The sequence below is a fragment of the Cyprinus carpio genome, chromosome A17 (genome assembly GCF_018340385.1).
Source record: "Cyprinus carpio isolate SPL01 chromosome A17, ASM1834038v1, whole genome shotgun sequence".
In the NCBI taxonomy this organism is placed as follows: Eukaryota; Metazoa; Chordata; class Actinopteri; order Cypriniformes; family Cyprinidae; genus Cyprinus; species Cyprinus carpio.
Window position 1 is genome coordinate 14,578,349 of NC_056588.1, and position 20,815 is coordinate 14,599,163.

The following is a 20,815-nucleotide window of genomic DNA, read 5'->3' on the forward strand; positions in this document are numbered from 1 at the left end:
AATGCTGAGAAAAAAAAGAAGCCTGATTTCAACTTTTGAACATCAGATGCTGGGTTACCTTGATATAAAATTAAGAACTGTCATGCTCAATTATTACATGTGTCTCTTGGTTCTAGAAGCATCTGAAGCTCCATAAAGGAAAATCATACATATATATATATATATATATATATATATATATATATATATATATATATATATATATATATTCAGATGCAAAAGCCTCTGAGTGCCGTCTGAAATTTTCATCTAAAATGAGCATTTTTATCAGGCTGCTATATTAAGCTATCAGTTAGTATGACACAGGACTCTCGGAAGTATGCAATTCATTTTTGGTCATGAGAACTCAAGCCAAACACTTGAGCCATAAATGGCATATGACTAATTACTCTAAAGCTGAAGGAAAATGATGTCATGACAATGCTGATTGGCTGATGACACCACACATGCACACCCCGAATCCTTTACAAGTGAATATCCTGAGCTATGACAAAAGACAGGGTAAAAATTTAAGTTTTGATACATTTAAGAAAGCTTTGTGCATCTACTAAAATGTGATTTAAATGAAATACAGCTATTTTGAATGGATGTCAGTTGTTAAAGATGTTTTTGCAACCACACAGTGTAGTTACGACATCTAATGAGCTAATGAGGCCATGCTAACCAGCTGAACTTTGACCCCTTCGATTTAGAATGGAGTCAGACTTTCACTCAGTAAATGTTAACTTTCACTCAGTCAATGCCATATTTAATTAAGGCCACCAGACTCCACAGAGAAACATTTTCAGAGGCACTATCAAATTCTTCAGAGCTATTTCATCTTGAATATAAGCTGACTGTCATGCAAAGCACCTTTAGCTGTTATACACGTTATAGTTGCGTGCTACCGCTGACAGATTCTCAGACTCTGACAGAGTCTTAACGGGGCCAACATTTCTACCACTGCTGCAAGGATACTTCAACACTCTATCATTGAGTTTATATTAACAGGATGTAAAATAATTTCTGGAAAGCCTATGTTTTCAATCTTTTTCTGTTGAGGAGTTGTTTATTTGGTGTAGTAAGGGAATTTGGAGCTGTTCGGCACACATGTCCTCCGCTCACTTCTAAAACACAACTCAATGTCTTATCACCATCTGAACATACACACATGCTCATTGTCACACATTTACACACTGTCCATCTCACCAGCTCTGACAGCATCATCTTGCCCACAATGCTGCACTTGGCCTCTGCGTATGAGGCAGCAGCAGCAGCTTTCGGTTAGTGTCTAGGGGTAGGTCACCCCTCACTCACATTGCTACCTGCACCCACAACTCTCCACCACCATGTCCTCATATTGTTTATAAACTACGTTATTCCCAGAGTCAATGTACAGGATGCTGATGGAACTGAGTTTAGAAGGAACGCAACAACTGGGAGGAGTGGACTCTGGGTCCATGGAGTTCATGAGAGTCTGGATGATGGCATGGTTGGTTGGTTCCAGGTGTGAGCGTAAGGGGAAGTCACACAAACCCTCACAGTGATAAGCTTCGTAATCTAGCGGTGCAATAATCCAGTCGTCCCAACCCAATTCTTTGAAGTTCACATGAAGCGGCTTCCGGCTGCAACGTGTTCTCCGTCTGCCACCACCCTTTCCTCCACCGGCTCCCCCTGTAGCGGGTCCTGCACCAGAACGGCCTGCTAGTGCAGTCCGTCTCCTCCGCCGATGTCTCGGATGGCCTTTAATACCATGCTCCGGAGCAGAATTAGGAAATTTGCGATTTTTCATAGCCTTTATCTTCTCACGGATCTCCCTAAAGAGGTTCTCCTTCCTCCGAGCTCGAGTAAAGGTCACCAGTAAGGCCCTTTCATGGGTCTGCTGATCCTCGTGGCACAGACCCAGCATGCCAGGATGCACAACTTTGTTATCTGAATCAGAAATGGCTGATATGCTGAAGCACAACGGCCTGCTGCCTTCCGCGGTCCTGAAGAACTTGAGGTGGGTCTTCACGCTTGCACCAACATCAAACACATCCCATGTGGCTGAAGCGGTATCTAGAAGATCAATGATCCTGGAGTTGAGGAGCAGAGGTTGGTTAGAGGATCCTGGGAGGGAGCAGGTGTGAAGGAGTAGTCGGTACAGGTTTCCACCACTGGAGAGTAAACTTAAAACATCAGGCGGTGGCCTCCTCAGAACCCGCAGCTCCACCTCCATCAGTTCATCCAGTCGTGAGAGACCAGACAGGTCGAATGTGTACTGCTGGTGGAACTTTAGGGAAGGCTCCTCTGAAGGTATAAGAAAAAGGATGGATTAGCATTGAAATAAGAAATATAAGAATTTTAAGAATTAATGCAGCAAGCTTACACGAAGCAGACACTAATGCGTTTCTGAACAGTCTTACATATGGCTTTTGTGAAAATGGCATACACAAATTGTCAGTCCTTCTACTCAATGAGAATAACATTCAAGGGCCTGAATGATTTCTCCAAACACGAGGTGCAGCATGCTCACGGAGACCAGGTGGAGAGCATTTGGCTGACCTGTCAGACTGTGTCAGCCTTTGGCAGCATCTGCTAATTACACTGATTGAGTGAGAAGAAGGTTTGGCAGGACATTGGAAATGCTCAGCTCTCCGAGAAACCCTCCTCCTTCCCTTATATGTCCTCAGGAGGATGCAGTAAATTTGAAAAGGTGGGTGGCTTAAGGGTGTAATTAAATGTTAGGTAACATTTCAAGCTGAGGTGGACCTCAGTTTTCTGTGGCCACCATGAAATGGAACTGGTTTTTCATTATTCACACAGCTAACTTGAAATCACTGCGGGGTACAAAATCTCTGACGGCAAGATGTTGTCCTCTCCTTTTCTTTGTCTGGAGAAGGAAATTGGCTAAAAGAACACATCCAATACTCATTCTCATCCGTGACTGAGATGATGCAGAACCAACCTTTGCTAAGAGAGACCAGACATTGTGCTGGGAGTAAAACAAGCTTCGATGTTGACATCTTGACATCCAGTTCAAAAACTGGAACCTAGAGTACTATGCAACCTGATACAGAGACCACAGTTTCATGGGTTAAACATGAAGAGGATTCTTCCAATATGAGCTGGCTGCACAAAAACCCAATGCCAGATCGGGAAATATCATATTGACGTTATGAGAGAGAGAACCTTGAGAATAATGGTAATTGCAAACAGTTTGAAGCTACCAAATTTTTGGGGTTTGGTCACAAATGCTGTACTACATGAGAAGGAGCATCCGAAAGTGGTGTTTTGAAAGAAAAGCGCCATATATTTATCTCTTTTCTAAGACAAAGGAATGCTATAAAAATGAAAGGTGAACAGTGGGAAGGGATGTAGAGTAAAGCATCCTCCTCTAAGCTAAAATCCGCTTGACAGACTAAACAATGACATAACCTAGAAAATGAGCCGAGGAAGTCAGGGACTAGGTTCCAGTACCATGGGCCTACATAGTGTCATAGTGTTTGCTCTTTTTTTGTCTTCAGACAATGCACAGTCATAATGTGGTCACCAAACTATGGTATGTATGTTGTTTAGTTTTAGTGTTTTTTTAGTTTTATATAGCTCTTTTTTTTTTTTTTTTTTTTTTTTTTTACATTGGCATAATTTATGATGGGGACAGGTGGGACAATCTTCACACAAAGGCATGCTGCATTTCCAGGCCAGATTTGAATCAGAAACCCTTTATATTCAAAGCAAATACATTACTATTAAACCAACAAATTATGACTGATGCTTAGAACTGGTCTTTACACAACAACAACATTCTGGACCCAAAAGCATAAGATGTGAATGTATACTCTTAAATATTTAAATATGTCAGGTCATTTTAGCTGGTCATTAAAATGCTATTGAAATTGTTGATTAAAATGGCTTTTATACATTGCTCAATTAATATTCATGAACTATGCATTTGCCATATCGTGACGTCATATCTACTACTGTGGCAAATTTTATTTTATTATTATTCTATTATTATTATGTGTTTATTTTATTTATTTATTTATTTGCCACTGCGATGCCAATGGTTTTATATTTACTTTATAAGAACTAATAGAGATCAAATTGCATGACTCACTCTTCGCCAAATGTGGGAAAATATGAGTGGAAATATAATGCCTGGAATTAATATAATGCTAATTATTACCTTTAATACTCTTAAACAAATGTGGCATTGTGCACTTTTTATTATTCAAAGGCTGTGCCCTCAAATGTAATAACTGACCTGTCAATATATGAATGTCACTTCAATCTAGCGAACATTCAAGAACAGAAGAGTCTCAGATTTCATACTAAAAAAAAGTAAAAAGTGTTTTTCACGCATATCTCCATATATTTGGTCGGGAGAAGAGCTGACATACTTCATTTCACAAATTCTGTTTACGTGACAGTCTTTATTTGAACATAAGTTTTAAATTAAAATGTTTCTCTATCTTTATCAGCAACACCTGGAAGGAAGAAAGCGTGCTCCTTTTAGATACTTTAGCTCAAGGTGCTGCTGAACTTTATTTGTCACAGATGTTGGAAATTTGAGACATTTGACTTAATATTTCTTTTTTGGAATTGTATGTAGCACATTTCGAAAATATTATTGAGAAGTAGATAATCCTAAACAAAATGAAACTTGAGCTATGCATGTTCATAAACACATCACGCATTTATATTACAGCAATCCAACTCATACGGAATCACTGAAGCAGAGTATTTAATAAATTATTATGGTTCTTCACAAGGGAATACAGACTTTACGCGTAATTCTAATATACGCAGGACTACGCATTTCTCTCATTTATATGTACAAACTAAAATTATGATATTTTTATTGCCATCTTCTTCTGCAGTCATAATGATGTGCCATCGATAATAATAATAATAAGAAGAAGAGTTCGTAATTATAATTTTTAATATCAATAACAGTATTGTTGTAGTCTGCAACAAATAATATTATTCGATGACAAAAATAATATCCAGAGCATCAGAAAAAGTCTATAACATGGGTGAAATATACCCTACTGTCCTCAAGTATAAATCTTAATCATATTATAGTGAATTATATTATATCTGTCACACCGAGATCGATCATCTTACAGTGTCAGCTGTCATAATACAAGCATGATCTTAAGTGATTTATTACTGCAGCGTTGACCTTATGCCATTCATTACAATTGATGATTTAATGTGCCAAGTATAATATATAATAAGATCAGGCTCAATCTGAAGGTATGAAATCTGCAGCGACGGTCTCAAGGAGGAGATCATCTTACAACCCATCTGTTTATCTGTCTGTCTCACTGGCGGATCAGTCTCACCTTGTCCCAGGTCCATGAAGCTGGTCACTGTATTGGCATATCTCCTGGAGCGCGTCTGGCTGCTGTTGCTTGCCCGTCGGTCCAGTTCCGATAGAGTCCTGTACAGAGAGATCATGTAAGACGGAACATGAACAGATGTGGAGTCGTTCCGAGAGCTCGCGCTGGCTTCTGCAGGACCGCGCGCATCCAGATGTGAATGGAGCCCGTTATCGGGGTACTGCACCGATCCCAGCACCACTGCCTCAAGAACATTCCCAAAGCAAAAAGAAAACCATAGGAAGGGAGCGGCAGTCTTCTTGGGAGTCATTTTCAGTGGTCTCTGGCCGAAAATGGCAAAGTTGGATGGACTTGATGACTTTGGAAACTCCCCTTTGCTCTTTAGATAGTGTTAATATCTTGAACGTGAGTAACACTGAATGCCTGTTGCTCAGTATTCAAAGAGCGCCCCCCATTGGAAAGATATTTGGAAGCGGTTTAAATCAGAATTCTTAGAAAATATTTTTGCCAATTATGTCACTTTTAAATAAATACAATTCTAAACAGAATGAGATTAAAATAAAGATTGAAAGGATTTACTCTGCTTTGCTAGGAATTTTCTTAGTACAACTGTACTGTTTTTTATATGACAACATATGATAAACATTTCTCTACATAATAAGCATAATAATTGAAATAAGCGTATAGGAAGTCAATATTTTGATTCGGAAAAGTTGCTTTTCATGCTGTACCGTCTTTTGCGCAATCGTCCCCGTTTAATGTGCGCGCACTGCCATCTACCGTTGGCAACACTTAATACACATGCAAAGTTTATGCAAGTTAATTAAATTACAAAAACGCTTATAGTAAAATCCGTTTTCACTGAAGGAATAGTAGGCTAGTCCATGCTTTTAAGTACAAATACTGCCTTTCTTATACATGTGCTTTAAAGAGGACAGAATTGTCACACTTCTTACTCCAGTTGATATTTCTCAGTGTAGTTTTCTTTTTGAAAGTCAGTTTCTGTATAAATATCAAATCAATGGTGTGGCTAAAAATACAACCTATGAAAAGATTACTATAAAGCTACTAAAGGCGTTCACTATGTTATATGATATTCCCTTTGCTTTGCAACCCATAAGTAAAGGCATTCAAAGATGAATGGCAGGGATTTAGATCAGATTCTTTCTTCATGCTATCCATTTTTTGACTAATTTACACCTTGTCAAGTACTAAAAAATAAAGACTATCATATGCATAATCAGTCAAACATATGCTTCTTTTCACTTGTCACTTACTGGATTCAAAGAAGGAGCATAACAATCCATTATTTCATTACAGCTAACATATGCTCAAGTTCTAAAGCTGAAAAAGTCCATCTGAAAATATGGTACCACAGAGATTTAACCTTGGATTACAGAGTTGAAGTAAAGCATATTTTCAGTGGTACAACCTGAACACTTAATTTATATAACGTTACACTACTGTACTGGGCCTAATAAACTGTAGCTTGTCCATGTCAACATGCAGCTGATTGTGTGTTGATTTGCTGTCTGGATTAACCAACACTTTGCTATAATATTTATGGGTATCAGGTTAAACTCTAGAGATTTTGCCAGGAAGTACAATTCTTCTGCTTCCTCTCCTGACCTCATCCATGCCTGTCATATTAACTAATGTTTAGTAGACTGTAAACTAAACTTATTCTAGTAGCCAAAGAAACATTTATTAAGCTCACAGTATGAGCTTGAACTGAAAGGTTATCTTGGTGGCAAAATATTATTCTTACCCCTCAAAACAATCGACTACAGCATTTTTCTGCTCCAGCCTTTCACTTTCTTGTGGTCAGTTGCCCTGCATTAGTAGACACCAATTACGGATCTTTTTTCATTGTTGTCAAATATGTTGTGTGTGTATTTATATATATATATATATATATGTTGTGTGTGTGATATATATATATATATATATATATATGTAAAAGGATGGACATACTTAAGCAAGTAAAAAGTGTTATCATAAAGTTCAGAACATATAACTAAATTTATGTCCTAGTGATTATATATTTTTAAAGATTTTGGCCTTTTCTTTCCACATATGAGTATCATGATTATCATTCCCTTGAAACTAAATAAACTTCCACCAACTCATTACGAAGTAGTTTATATCTCAATTTTGTGTTTTCATTTGCCCCATGAAATTGATCTTTAGAGGTATTTTCCACCATTTAAGACACACACACACACACACACACAAAGGTTGGGTTTCCATGTTTTATGGGGACATCCCATATATTTAATGATTTTTACAAACTTCCCCTCACACAAAACCTTCTGCATATTTAGATTTTCAAAAAACGCAATGTAGTTGATTTATAAGCTGTTTTACTCATGTGGACTAAAAAAATAAATGTCCCCACAAGATCAAAAATTACCAGTTTTATTATTTTTGCTCGACATATATTGGCTACGTGTGCGTCACTCAAATGTGTATATATATATATATACATGTGTGTGTGCCACAAATGTGGATGCTACCCATAAAATAAATTAAATTAATTTATTATTAAATATTGTTATTATTATATTAATTAACCTGTTTGACCCTCTAGGAAAGTAAGGCAAATAACACCTGGTAACTATGGTATTTTGGCGCAAACTGGTTACCGTGGATTACAATTTATAAAATTCCCTTTGGTATGAATCACATATACCCTGCAAGAATTTTTAAGAATAAGATTTAATATCGGGGAGTCAAATATATGCAAATTAGAGATCGATATGGTTGAACACCTTTTTTTTTTTCAGTGTAACTTGGTACATGCATTCTGGAATGATCTCTCTCTCTCTCTCTCTCTCTCTCTCTCTCTCTCTCCAATATATTAATTTTATTTTATATAATCTGAAAATTAAGTGTAATCTTAGTCTTGATATGTATATCTCTGTTACGAATAAATGCCTTTCTGTGCTGTTGTTCCAAGCATTTGAATTTAAAAAATAAAAATAAAAATTGCGAATAATGATAATAATTGATGTGCGAGATGTGTGAGTTTTTATTTGCAGACACATGCGCATTAACGTCCTCAATCATAATTATCAAAATAAAAGATCAGCTGATGATCACGTGACTATCATATGATCAGTATATTAGAACACAGGCATTGGTGCTGTTTTTTAGATATCAGGCTGAATGAACGCGAAAACAATGCGGTGAGTATGTTGTTGTTTGCACAGAGTTATCTTACGCTAATCAAAGTTTAAAGATCACGTTTGCAGAACTGTTTGTAAATCAGTTTGTAAAAACTGTTTGGAGACAGCGGTTCACCTCTTGAGGTCAGATGGACAGGACAAAGAGTTCACATAAACCTGTTCCCTTGTGTACTGTTCTAGCATGTTAACTATTTAAGTTAACTTTTGGAGTTAAAATAACAAAAGTCTCGTGCGTTGACCATAAAAATAATTCAGTTTGCATTAAAGTGGGTTCTTAAAGTGACAGTGTTTATTTTTTTTACAGGATTGCTGTTTTTGTTCTGAGCTTTATTTGGCTCGTCCATGGGGAGCTGCTTGAGGCTGATCAAGATGCTTCGTAAGACCCATGCATGCAATAATTGAGTCCAAATTATGAACTATATTGGTCACTTCTTAAGTAATTTCCACATTTCATTATACAGTAGAATCAGCCCTTGAACAATGTTATTCTCAATGTTTTAGTGTTCCTGAGGACTGGATTCTGGTTGAACGGGTGGGATCTTTGGAGGAAGTGGAACTTACATTTGCATTAAAGCAGCAGAATGTTAACCAGATGGATGAGTTACTGAAACTAGTGTCAGACCCAGATTCACATCAATATGGTATTATTGAGACACTCATGTGTTGTAATCCAAATGATCAAATAAAGAAATGAGCTCTTATTTTCTCATTTCATTTTTTAGGGAAGTATCTGAGTTTGGAAGAAGTAGCTGCTCTTGTTCGGCCATCTCAGCTGACCGAGAAAGTAGTGCAGAATTGGCTCCAGAGTCATGGGGTCAAAAACTGTCACACAGTTGTGACACAGGACTTCCTTCAGTGTGTCATGACTGTGCAGTAAGGACAGTTTTTGAGTGAATTTTATAGTATCAATAGACCACAAAAATTAGATTGGATTCTCATCTTCTATCTGTCCTTCTTAGGGTGGCTGAAGAATTGCTCCCTGGCACTAAATTTCACCGCTACAGGAGAGAATCACATACTCTGTTGAGGTCAACATCTCTATACTCAGTTCATGAAGATGTGCATCAGCATCTAGACTTTGGTGAGCAGCTGACACCATCAGCTTCCATCCTATGAGCCTACTGTGTCATATATATATATATATATATATATTCTTTCTAAAACTCACTTAGTCATCATCATTGTGTTGCATTGCATCATTCGATTTGCCCTCCACAATTAAAACTACAGAGCTTTGATCATAAAACTAAGCATTTAAATGTCATCTTACTAATACATATTATTGGACAACTGATATGTATATGTAATTTATGTAAGTAGTCTGCTATACAGTTAGAAAGTTCTCAGTGATTTACAGTATGGGCTATCAGAATATCTGCATTTTTTACTCCGCTTTACTGGTCTTAAATTGAGACTTTTTTTCCTCCTTGAATATGAGCTCCATATTCTTACTAAATGGGTCATAAAAGCCTAATGGTTCAAATATGATACAAAACATGTTTTAGCAACTTTTTTTTTTTTTTTTTTTTTTTTTTTGAGGTTCAATGAATGACCCATTTCCAAAAAAAAAAAAAAGATCATATGTCTGATATTACAGGGTTAAGGACTTAATCATTTTTAATTCAGCAATTCTCTATTTTGCTTTTCAATATATGTAATGACATGCATTATTTTGTCCTAATAAAGTAGGATAAAGTGAAGTAAATGCATTTCTATTTGAAAATCTTAATCACTATGACGTTAAGTCTTTTTTTTTTTTTTTTTTTTTTTTTTTTTTCACTTTTTAGTGGGGGGTGTTCACCGTTTCCCACCAAAAGGAAAGGATATTAGTAAAGGGTGGGAAGGAGCAAGACAATCAGCATTAGGCTTTCACTTGGGCGTCACCCCCTCAGTCATTAGGAGTCGCTACAACCTCACAGCAAAAGATGTGGGCACTGCCACTAACAACAGTCAGGCAGTAGCACAGGTAAACCTCTCATATTTAATGTGCAGAATTGGAAAATCCATTAATTTATTCATATGAAGAGAATTCTGAAGTGTGATTCATGGTTCTGCCAAATATCTCCACTAACTAGTTCTTGGAGCAGTACTACCACCCCGCTGACTTGGCTGAGTTTATGTGTCTGTTTGCTGGAGGATTCACACACATGTCAGCTGTAGAGCGGGTCGTGGGCACTCAGGGCCGTGGGAAAGCCGGCATTGAGGCCAGTCTGGATGTGGAGTACATCATGAGCAGTGGAGCAAACATTTCTACATGGGTCTTCACAAATCCAGGTATGTGTTCCATGGCAGCATTATTTTAGTACCACATATAGATTTTATTAATATTTTGAATTGGTTTTTATTTTGATATGTTCTGTTAAGTTTTAGTAATTTTGTTGTCATTTTTATTTTTTTCTTCTAATATGTCTGTCAGGTTAAACTTTTTTTTATTTTAGCTAGTTGCCAAGACAACATTTCTCTTAATAACTCTGATTCATGGACATAATCTGCCTTAGTTAAGTTTGCTGTTGCATTAAAGGAATCTAAAGATCTGCTGAAAATAGACTCACCCTCAGGCCATCCAAGATGTAGATATCTTCATTTAATCAAATGTAGCAAATGTAGACAAATGTAGACAAAATATGAGTCCATAATAACACTTCGTCCAGTGAAACTTCTCCAAAATCTCAAACATCTTGGATGGCCTGGGGGTGAGTCAATTTTGAGCAAATTTTTATTTATGGTTGAACTATTAGGATGTCTGCTGGTTTTTGCAAATTCAGTATTGGTCTTCTCAAATGATCTGATTTTAGTGCATCAGTTGGGTCTGTTTCCAAATAGGTTCTTTTATTTCCTGCATTGTAAAGATCACAAACTTTTCCTTGGTCTCGGTTACAGGTCGCCATGAGTCTCAGGAGCCGTTCCTTCAGTGGATGCTGCTGCTTAGCAACATGTCTGCAGTGCCTTGGGTCCACACTATCAGCTATGGAGATGATGAAGACAGCCTTTCTGATGCCTATATGAACCGCATCAACATAGAGTTCATGAAAGCTGGCCTCAGAGGGATTTCCATGCTCTTTGCTTCTGGTAAGATAATGAAAGTCATGTTGCAGGAACAAAAGCTTTTTTATTTTGTGCATTTTATTTAGAAAATTCATTAACTGCCGGATGCATGTTCTTTATTTTTTCCTCTTTTGGTCTAAGATCTCAAAGAAAGCCACACTCATGTTTTTTTTTTGAATGCAGGTGACAGTGGAGCAGGTTGTAGACACTTGACCAAGGAAAGAAATACTTTTAGACCGAGTTTTCCTGCATCCAGGTAGACATGGCTCTCTAAATAATCTGTATAACACTGATGCATTCTATACTGAAAAATAGTTGGTGTAAAATGAATCTCTTCGCTATCCAGTCCCTATGTTACCACTGTGGGGGGTACTTCTTTCAAGAACCCCTTCAAAGTTACCTACGAGGTCACCGATTACATCAGTGGAGGTGGCTTCAGCAATGTGTTTGCAAGGCCAGGTTATCAGGTAAAGCTCCATGAGTCTGTATCCTTTGCTGTGTTTTGAATGGAATACTATCTTGCCGCTTAATGAAAACTGCAGAATGTCTCTAAATAGTCTACTTTTTTTAAGTAGCTGAAATAGGCACTATTTCCTGTTTTAAACAGTTGTGTGAGATCACATGACCTCTTGATTTTCATCCCATGACCTCATGTTGCATGTTAAAGGCAGCAATTTAAATACAGTTGTCCTCTTGGAAATAAAATGTATTTGCATTTTTAATATCAGTCGGCAAAATGAGTTGAGAAATTGACCATAGTAAAAAAAAAAAATATATATTCATTTTGCAAAATGAGTTGAGAAATTGACCATTATATATATATATATATATATATATATATATATATATATATATATATATATATATATATATATATATATATAAAATCCCCACTGTGAGATTTTGTATTCTAGGCAGTGTACTACACATTTTCACAGATGTAGTAGGTCATCGGGGTATTCGGTACATACAGATCTTTTGCATACTGTGCTTTTGTAAGCAGAGGCCTTGAAATTACACCATATTATTAAAGTAGCTGAAGTCAGGTTTTCAGTTATAATGTTTTTGTCTATTGGCTCATTTCTGAAGACTTTGACAAACAAGGCCGGTGGGGTTTTTTTTTTTTTTCTCTGTAGGTTGCTGCTGTTGAAGCGTATCTAAAGAGTGTTCAGCCTCTACCTCCTCAGACATATTTCAACATCACTGGAAGAGCCTATCCAGATCTAGCTGCGCTTTCTGACAACTACTGGGTTGTTACCAACCGTGTACCTGTACCATGGGTCTCTGGGACTTCGGTTAGTGAATAATACAAAAAGAATGGGTTTTGTTTGCTAGTACACTTATATTACAGGTTGGTTATATTCATAATTGAGTACATTATAGAATATACTAGAATTGATGTAGAAATGCAAAATAGAATAAACTGTGTATACTGCAGGTGTGCAAGTGTGTAACACTAAGATTTTCTGACTATTAAATTAATACTTTTATTCAGGATACATTAAATTGATCAAAAATGACTGTAAATATATTTATACAGAAGTTATATAAAAGTTACAAATGCTATTTATTTTTTATAACTTCATATTCATTGAAGAATCCTGAAAAAAAACTAAACTTATAACAGTTTCCACAAAAATAAGCAGCAAAACTGTTTTCAACATTATTAATAATAAGGAATGATTTCCGATGAAATCGAATGTTATTAAATTGTTAAATTGTTTTTTTTAAAGCATTTTTGATCAAATAAATGTAAATCTTAGTGAGAATAAGACTTATTTCAAAAACATTTAAATAAAAAAACATTACTGACCCAAAACTTTTGAACTATTCTGTACACTAGAAAATGCAAAAACAATGTACAGTATCACATACAGATTAGGTGACAATAAATTACCCAGTAAAGTCTGCTATTTCGTAATCTGAATGTTTTTCCAGCATCAACTCCAGTAGTGGGTGGAATTCTCTCCCTCATAAATGACCAGCGCTTCCTGAAGGGACTTCCCTCATTAGGATTCATCAACCCTCGCCTTTACAAACTGCAAGGCAAAGGTCTTTATGATGTAAGCCTTTAAAAACATTTTTAACATTAGCCACTCTTTTAGCCTTTTCCCTGTGTTCAGAACTATTAAATATCTACAAAATCTATATTTAAAATGTCAGGACATTTTAAATTGTAATGCTGTCCAAAAAGAATGACATGTATGAAATGATCATAAAAAGCAGTATATGAAAATACTTGCTGTAGTGTCCCTTGCGGCGACTACATGCAGCACACACACATCTCGGAATGCCGCTATGTGTGAAATTGAGCTTGTGTAACTAGAAGCTGTTACACAACCTGTTCAGTTTCCATGTTCAAGTAACCATATACTCTTAGCAAACTGATTTAACAGCGTTTTCTCCTCCTACTCTTAGGTAACGGAGGGATGTCACCTGAGTTGTCTGGATGATAAAGTTGAAGGGAAGGGTTTCTGTGCCTCCCCTTTATGGGATCCAGTAACAGGATGGGGAACACCCAATTATCCTGCTCTTCTTAAAGCTCTTATGGATTGAGCTGTTGCTTGTTTAGTCAGATTGCAAAAGAAAGGCCCACCCTTTTGCACACATTGTTTTACTCTGAAAGACATATTGGTTTTTCATTTCTTTGCTGAATCATCTAAATGACGCATTGTATAATCATATCAAGATAACATGCTCTCAATCATCTAAGAACTATTTTCACAAAATGATGTTCTTTCAGTGTGAACTGAACCTTTGACTAGTTGATTAACCCACCCACGCTACTTCTTCCTGTTTAACAGGTTGTACATCTTCAGTTCTTTCAAATGAGGTTGATATGTCCCTGAGTAAAAGATCAGGCTTTTCCAGGTCTACACCCCAACCATGTTTAACAAGTGTCTTGGTGTGACAGAAAATATATATGAATTTTATCTACTTCATACATATATATTTCATTTTTCAAGAGACCATGTTCAATGAAGTGCAATATTCCCTAATAATAAATTTCAGTTCCTTTTAAAATGAAATTAAACTAGACCCTTTTATCATAAACATTAGGATGTTCCAAGTTTTAAATGCAGCATGTGCTGAAACCAGCCTAATTATTGAAAATACTTGAGAGCTGCATAAACCAATGGCCTGTTTTTGACCTTTTTAAATGGGTTGATTTCACAGACTTTGTGAAGAGATCCTCAGGGAGTTAAATATTGAGTGGATTTGTTGTTCTGGAACTAAGATTGAGAATGTTTTTTCTACTAGACGTCTGGTGCACTGAATGTTATTTGAGCAACAGGTCCAACTTTTTTTTTTTTTTGAAAGATGCATTGCCTTCAGGATTCCCTCTGAAAGGTACATGAAGATTTTTGATGACTGGTGTTTAATTTCTTTGCTTGCAAAATACAAATTAAAGTTTAAAGTTTATTTTGAAATAAATGACTTTGTGTGCTTACAGTCTTGGATTTAAGTAGATTTTTAATACTATCCAGAAACATACAAAACAATATACATTTTTGATTAGGAACTGCAATTTGTTGAATTGTCAGAACATATTTACAATAGCAAATAAGGATGTGATATTGGTGCATGGATCAGGTCAGTTTAAAGAGGCTAACAAAACATGCTTGGAAAAAGAGTTGAAATAATGCAAATAAAAGTAGGGTTTTTTTTTTTTTTTTTTTTTTTTTTTTTTACATTTAAATGCAAATTTAAGTCAGTTATTGGATGTACATGACATAAAAGCTTATATTAATATAGTTCAAGTCTCGATACATGGTAATACATGAGGTGTCAGAAAGAGCAAGCTCTAATAGGACTTTTTAAAAAATATATATTTTTAATATATAAATATTTTTTAAAGAGCATGTATCATGTAATTTACAATTTATAATTGAATATTGTGCATATGCAAAGTTATGCTGTTAACATTATAAGCTGCAATTAATGTAATGTCAATGTAGTAATTTTTAAAATAGCATGTGAAACTGCAACTAAATGCTCTCTGCAACTAAATTGCAATACTTGCCATTTTAAGCCTTTATATGTAATACGTTACAATAAGTTATATGTTGGATTAAACTTGAGATTTTTATGCTCACCGCCGTTTGTCACTGTTGTCTACTACAGGAAATATGACTTTTTATGTTACAGTTTTACCTTTGACCACCAGACCCATATCAAGTAGGTTCAAGTTTCATGAATCCTTGCTTTTAAAATCAATCGCTGGAGGACATTCAGCTTACTGAACAGCACGATGAACTTCAGGCTCTTGGGAACTGCACAGGGGAGTTTAGCTTTATTTCATATCATTAAATAAATTAGAGAATTTGAAGGAAAATTGTCTTTTCACATACTGAGTAGATTGTTATTGTGTTACAAAAGAAGGCATGTGTATGTAGCAGTACTTCCTGAAGCTGGATAAAACTGTTTTAATTTGGTTAAACACAATCTAATCAACATCTCTATTATCTACATGATTTCAAAACATTTGTACAGGACAGGTATACAAAATGAGATACCTGTACAGGATACCTCACAAAGAAAAGCTATATTTACATTGAAAAAAAGCTGAACGGCATCTCATTCTCCTTGAAGAAAAGCATTCACAGGTTTTAAGTCTCAGGGACGACAGACACACACACACACACACACTCACACATATTATGACAGCTCTACACTCTAAAAAGTGTACAATATGCACACTTTGAAGACATCTAAAAAGCAGTCTTTGTCTTTGCAAACTGGTACAGACACACCGATGGGCAATTTGCTTCTTTGGGCTCAGGATAATGAGCATCTTGTATGTGAATGAGGGTCCAAAAAATCAATCATATCTTCAAAAGAAGAAACTCTCATAACTCTGGAAGTTATTTAACTCAGGTCTATACCATGAGAAGGTGGTTGGGATAGTTTGGTGTCAGGTCCTCATTCATATTTCAACTCCCATGAAAATGTGTGCTGAGATTCTCTTAGAAAAGAATGGTTCTAGAAACGACATACAAAGTGGGTTTTGGAGCAGGAAGCTGTTGTCAGACAGAGTCTTTAGGGGAACTTTCCTCAGCGAGCGATCTCACTGATTGTTTTTAGCTTTCGCGTGTGTCAAAATGTGAGACTTCAGGTTGGTGGACTGAGCGAATTTCTTGTTGCAGCCATCGAACGGGCAAACGTAAGGTCTGTCTCCAGTGTGAATCCGCACGTGTGTGCGCAAGTTAAAGTCCAAAGAAAAGCGCTTTCCACATCCCTCAAATGTACACTGTGGAGGAAAAGGTTAAAAAAAAAGCACATATATCATTTCTATTTAACATATTCTAGTTTTATAATAATATATGAATAATAACATTAATACAAAGAAACCAAAAAAAAATTACCTGGAAAGGTTTTTCACCAGTATGAACCAACTGATGCCGTTTTAGCTTGGAACTTTCCACAAAGGCCTTCCCACATTCAGCGCAGACATGAACCCGCGGCCCATGGGTGTGCAAGTGCTTTCTCATAGCAGAGTTGTCCCGAAACATTTTTGTGCAACCCTATGATAACACATAACAACTAAAATGTTAAAAATCCTGATAAATTAATCAAAAAATGTAGATAAAATGTAGAATTTTTTTTTTTTTTTTTTTTAAATCTTTGTAGACAAACAATATCATAAATCAACAATTCTAATACAGACATTTTACATAATTATCATCAACGTTTAAAAAACAGTCACTCACTTTGTGAGGACATGCTATCGTCCTTGGAGAGTCATCTTCCTTTATTTTTCTGGGCTTCATTCTGTATTGTGAAAAACATTCAGGATAAGACATTTGTGTGCATGCTGCTTATTCCAGGAATTCAATAATGAATAAAACACACGAAGCAAATCAAATTCATTGCTTCTGAATACTGAAAAATGCTAAATGACTTTGACTTGTAAACCATCTACATACATGTGACTCCACAAGTTTGACATATTTAAAATATTTCAAACGACCTGTGATTCTAATAAAATCATTATTAAATGCAATTAATCTCATGCTTAAATGCTGTAAAAAAGTTTCAAGCTCTTGGCCGAATCCTCACCTTGCAAACTCCGCCAGTTGTTTGGGGTCTGACAGGTCAATACCAGGTATGCCACCAGGGGGCAGTTTCTTGCCTGTCATATACTCGGAATAGTCAGGAGGAGAGTTTTCCCCAATAATCTGCTCCTCGACCTCAGTCTCATGATCAACATCTTTCTTATCATCTGTGCAAAACACAAGATTAAATGTTTAACTAAGTACTTAATCAAATCACTCACACACAGTATTCACAAAGAGCTTAACGTTTTAAGGACAAATAAAGCAAACAAAAACTAAATGAACTGATGACTGATGAAGCAACACAGTCATGAGCGAATCATCTTCAGAATAAAACAATTATATATACTGCCTCAAACAATCAATGCATAAGCAACTAGTTAAAGAAATAAAATAATAAATAAAAACTTTTCCCCCCGTGTTTGTGAGCTTCAACAACAACAACAACACACCCGTGAGCGCCTCTGAGACGCATGCGCAGTCTGTGGGGGTTTACGGAGTATTTAAACCTAGATCCACGTTCACGTACTCTATTTTAATTTAATATTCAAGAAATGGCAAACATCTTGGTCGTGACAAGCCAGACTCTCTTTAAAAAATATTTTAAAAATATATGGCTAATGCACAATAACCATAACTATAAATAAAATTAATATTATGTATAATACAACATCTAGTAGAGCTGTGGACTGTGTCGTAGTTTAAACATCTCTATACGTTTCAGCATTTAAAACATTCAGCCCCCTTGTAATATTTACCTAAAAATACTTAAGACAATTACAAACTGTATTAAAAAATTCCCGGTTCAAAGTGAATGACATCTTTTTATGAGTTCACACCGCATTTTTTCACACCGACATTTCAAGACCGCAAAAGCTATAATAAATATTTCTGTATTTTAACAAAGACCGCTTTCCACTGTAAACATCTGCATATGTATTGATATAAAAATGCGTACTATGTTAAGCATAATAGAATCCCTGCGTAAAATGCATTTGTCTGGTAACTGTACAAACGCTAATCACGCCATAAACGGAGAAATATCACCCCGCGGCACAGGAATCTCCTAGAATTTCTTTACAAGATTTAAATACGCGGTAACATTTGTTAATCGAGGGGTTGAAGCGCCGTAAGATAGACTTTTTGCAGGCAAGCAACAGCTCGTGTGACTAGGTCCCTCCCCTTCTCCAAACTGTGCTGCGCCATCGCGGCCTGCAGCAGCGCGGCGGACTCACAGCGCCTCTCTCCGCTCCCGCCGCCATCTTTCCCCGCTCACAGAACCGCCATGTTTCGGGGCCGCCGCCATAATGGTCTGGAGGAATATGGCGGCGCCCATCCACACTTAAAACATGGCTTCCCATCAAAACAAAAACATTTAGACCGGGGCTATCCTCCTAAGTAGCTTTTCGGGTCCGAAAATCGTTTCTGACACTGGGCTATCCGGCAGCTTTATAACGAGCTCGAGAGGAAGAGGGCCTGCGCGAGGCCTGCACGAGAACAAAGCACTTGATGTGATGTAAAAACTTACCCGATGCCCACATAGTGACGGAAAACTCCCCCTCCAGTGTTTTGATCTGCACTTGCTTCTGCTCCCATTTGCGTCCGCTCGCCTCGGCGGAGTTTAGGAAGCTCTTTTTGACCACTCTTTTCCCGCTGCCTCCTCCTTTCTTCATCCTACCCGACGGGTTCTTGCCAGACACGGTCACTAAAGTCTGCTCGATATATTCCTCCTCTGCCACAGGGACGGGGACGGGGATGAGGATCTGGTCCTCGAAGCTGTCGTCTGCGTGGAGGTCCGAATCATCGCAGCCCACGACCTCCTCGCGAGTTTGGACCAGAATCACCTCCTGATGGTTAACGTGGTTCGGATCGTCTGTGACCAGCGGCTGCAGCGCGATCATCTGCTGGTGCTCGTCGTCGTCTCCGCCGACCACGGTCGTCTCGATGGTCTCAACTTCGATTTCGTGCAGCTCGACGATCTCCGTCGGCATCTCCGAGCCGTCGGTTTCAATGTACAGTGTCTCACCTGACGCCATCCTTGGCTTTCTTGCTCTCCGAGCTGATTTCAAGCAAACCCTGTGTCAAGTCAACGGCTCGTTCTCCGCCTCCTACTCCACTAACAAACAGGCAAAACTCCGTCCCACATTGACTGACTCCGTTCACGGACTCTGTCTGAGCAGCAGACGGGCGAAATCTCGCGAGATCTTGGTCTACGTTTGACCTCATTCTCACCATTAAACTTTTGTAAATTATCCACCAGCGAGTTTTAAATCTTCACTGACAAACTGACAGTAGCTGATAAGTTGTATATCAATAACATTTAATATGAATTAAAAATGAGAAAATATGTGATAATTAATTTTGAATATGGAGTAATCTATATGATTTATCCATCAAGTTATATTGGTTACTCATGTATGTAGTAATAACAATGATTTTTTTTTTTTTTGTTAATTTAATTGTTTATACGCAAATATGTTTTGAATTTACATAAAAAGGATTTTTAGTCATGTCAAGTCACCTTTATTTATATAGGGCTTTATACAATACTGATTGTGTCAAAGATGCTTTACAGTGTCAAACAGGAAAATAGTTTGTCAATAATGCAAAGTGGACAATTAAGAGTCATTTTTCCAGCTAAAGTCAGTTCATTGATGATTCAGTGATGTCATCATCCAGTTCAGCTTTCTTACAATATTTCTGTGTAATCAGTCAAGTGTCCCTAATTAAGCAAGTTAAAGGCGACAGTAGCAAGGATCCAAAACTCTGTCGGTGAAAGAAATGGAGAAAAAACCTTGGGAGAAACCAGGCTCAGTCGGGGGGCCACTTCTCTGGCCAGACGAAACCAACATGGTGTGGTTTAATTCCAGGCTGCAACACAGGTCAGATTGTGCAGAGGACTTGTCTGATTCCTGTTGTCTTGTGCCGATGGTCACGAGGTGATAAGGTCTTCACAGGGGACCTAGTTGACATGGTCTCCGCTGACATTCAGGGCTGTATGGTTGTCTCTAGGTGCTGATCCACCATCTGGTCTTTTAGAGGAATCTATAGATTTACAACTGGGAAAGTGATACTGTATAAGTTTCTTATGCCTGTTCCATATATACATACTTCAATGTATTATCTATTAATACATATGTTTAAACAATGCTGTAATGTTTTGTATGTGCAATGTAAAAGCAAAAATGTGATTAGAACATGATGTTATTATAGGTACTGA

At 37.1% G+C, this 20,815-nt stretch overlaps 3 protein-coding genes across 3 annotated transcripts; 1 reads left to right on the plus strand and 2 right to left on the minus strand.

Annotated features, from left to right (window-relative positions):
- Nucleotides 1-229: 229 nt before the first annotated feature.
- LOC109108599 (growth/differentiation factor 6-A-like) lies at nucleotides 230-5,721 on the minus strand. The gene is made up of 2 exons (XM_019121716.2): nucleotides 5,310-5,721; nucleotides 230-2,268 (listed from the first exon to the last, which is right to left on the minus strand). The coding sequence occupies exons 1-2, from the start codon at nucleotides 5,614-5,616 to the stop codon at nucleotides 1,301-1,303; spliced, it is 1,275 nt and encodes a 424-aa protein (XP_018977261.1). The 5' UTR covers nucleotides 5,617-5,721; the 3' UTR covers nucleotides 230-1,300.
- Nucleotides 5,722-8,397: 2,676 nt separating this feature from the next.
- LOC109107979 (tripeptidyl-peptidase 1-like) lies at nucleotides 8,398-14,992 on the plus strand. Its single transcript, XM_042774625.1, has 13 exons — nucleotides 8,398-8,494; nucleotides 8,799-8,870; nucleotides 8,996-9,135; nucleotides 9,217-9,367; nucleotides 9,454-9,575; nucleotides 10,282-10,460; nucleotides 10,570-10,768; nucleotides 11,375-11,563; nucleotides 11,723-11,795; nucleotides 11,886-12,006; nucleotides 12,676-12,835; nucleotides 13,478-13,602; nucleotides 13,958-14,992. The coding sequence occupies exons 1-13, from the start codon at nucleotides 8,475-8,477 to the stop codon at nucleotides 14,093-14,095; spliced, it is 1,689 nt and encodes a 562-aa protein (XP_042630559.1). The 5' UTR covers nucleotides 8,398-8,474; the 3' UTR covers nucleotides 14,096-14,992.
- Nucleotides 14,993-15,804: 812 nt separating this feature from the next.
- Nucleotides 15,805-19,801, minus strand: LOC109107980 (transcriptional repressor protein YY1-like). Its single transcript, XM_042774646.1, has 5 exons — nucleotides 19,124-19,801; nucleotides 17,600-17,762; nucleotides 17,251-17,311; nucleotides 16,906-17,064; nucleotides 15,805-16,790 (listed from the first exon to the last, which is right to left on the minus strand). Exons 1-5 carry the CDS (start codon nucleotides 19,629-19,631, stop codon nucleotides 16,608-16,610), a joined length of 1,074 nt encoding a protein of 357 aa, XP_042630580.1. The 5' UTR covers nucleotides 19,632-19,801; the 3' UTR covers nucleotides 15,805-16,607.
- Between the last annotated feature and the right edge of the window lie 1,014 nt (nucleotides 19,802-20,815).

What these genes read in the sequence shown, in the direction of transcription:
- LOC109108599 (XM_019121716.2), bottom strand. Translation starts at nt 5,616, where the DNA reads ATGACTCCCAAGAAGACTGCCGCTCCCTTCCTATGGTTTTCTTTTTGC. An exon ending in CTTCATGGACCTGGGACAAG is followed by an intron (nt 2,269 to 5,309) that starts GTGAGACTGATC and finishes TTATACCTTCAG; the next exon opens with AGGAGCCTTCCCTAAAGTTC.
- LOC109107979 (XM_042774625.1), top strand. Translation starts at nt 8,475, where the DNA reads ATGAACGCGAAAACAATGCG. An exon ending in CAGTGTGTCATGACTGTGCA is followed by an intron (nt 9,368 to 9,453) that starts GTAAGGACAGTT and finishes TGTCCTTCTTAG; the next exon opens with GGTGGCTGAAGAATTGCTCC. An exon ending in CCGAGTTTTCCTGCATCCAG is followed by an intron (nt 11,796 to 11,885) that starts GTAGACATGGCT and finishes TTCGCTATCCAG; the next exon opens with TCCCTATGTTACCACTGTGG.
- LOC109107980 (XM_042774646.1), bottom strand. Translation starts at nt 19,631, where the DNA reads ATGGCGTCAGGTGAGACACTGTACATTGAAACCGACGGCTCGGAGATG. An exon ending in CGTCACTATGTGGGCATCGG is followed by an intron (nt 17,763 to 19,123) that starts GTAAGTTTTTAC and finishes TGTTTTGCACAG; the next exon opens with ATGATAAGAAAGATGTTGAT. An exon ending in CGATAGCATGTCCTCACAAA is followed by an intron (nt 17,065 to 17,250) that starts GTGAGTGACTGT and finishes GTGTTATCATAG; the next exon opens with GGTTGCACAAAAATGTTTCG.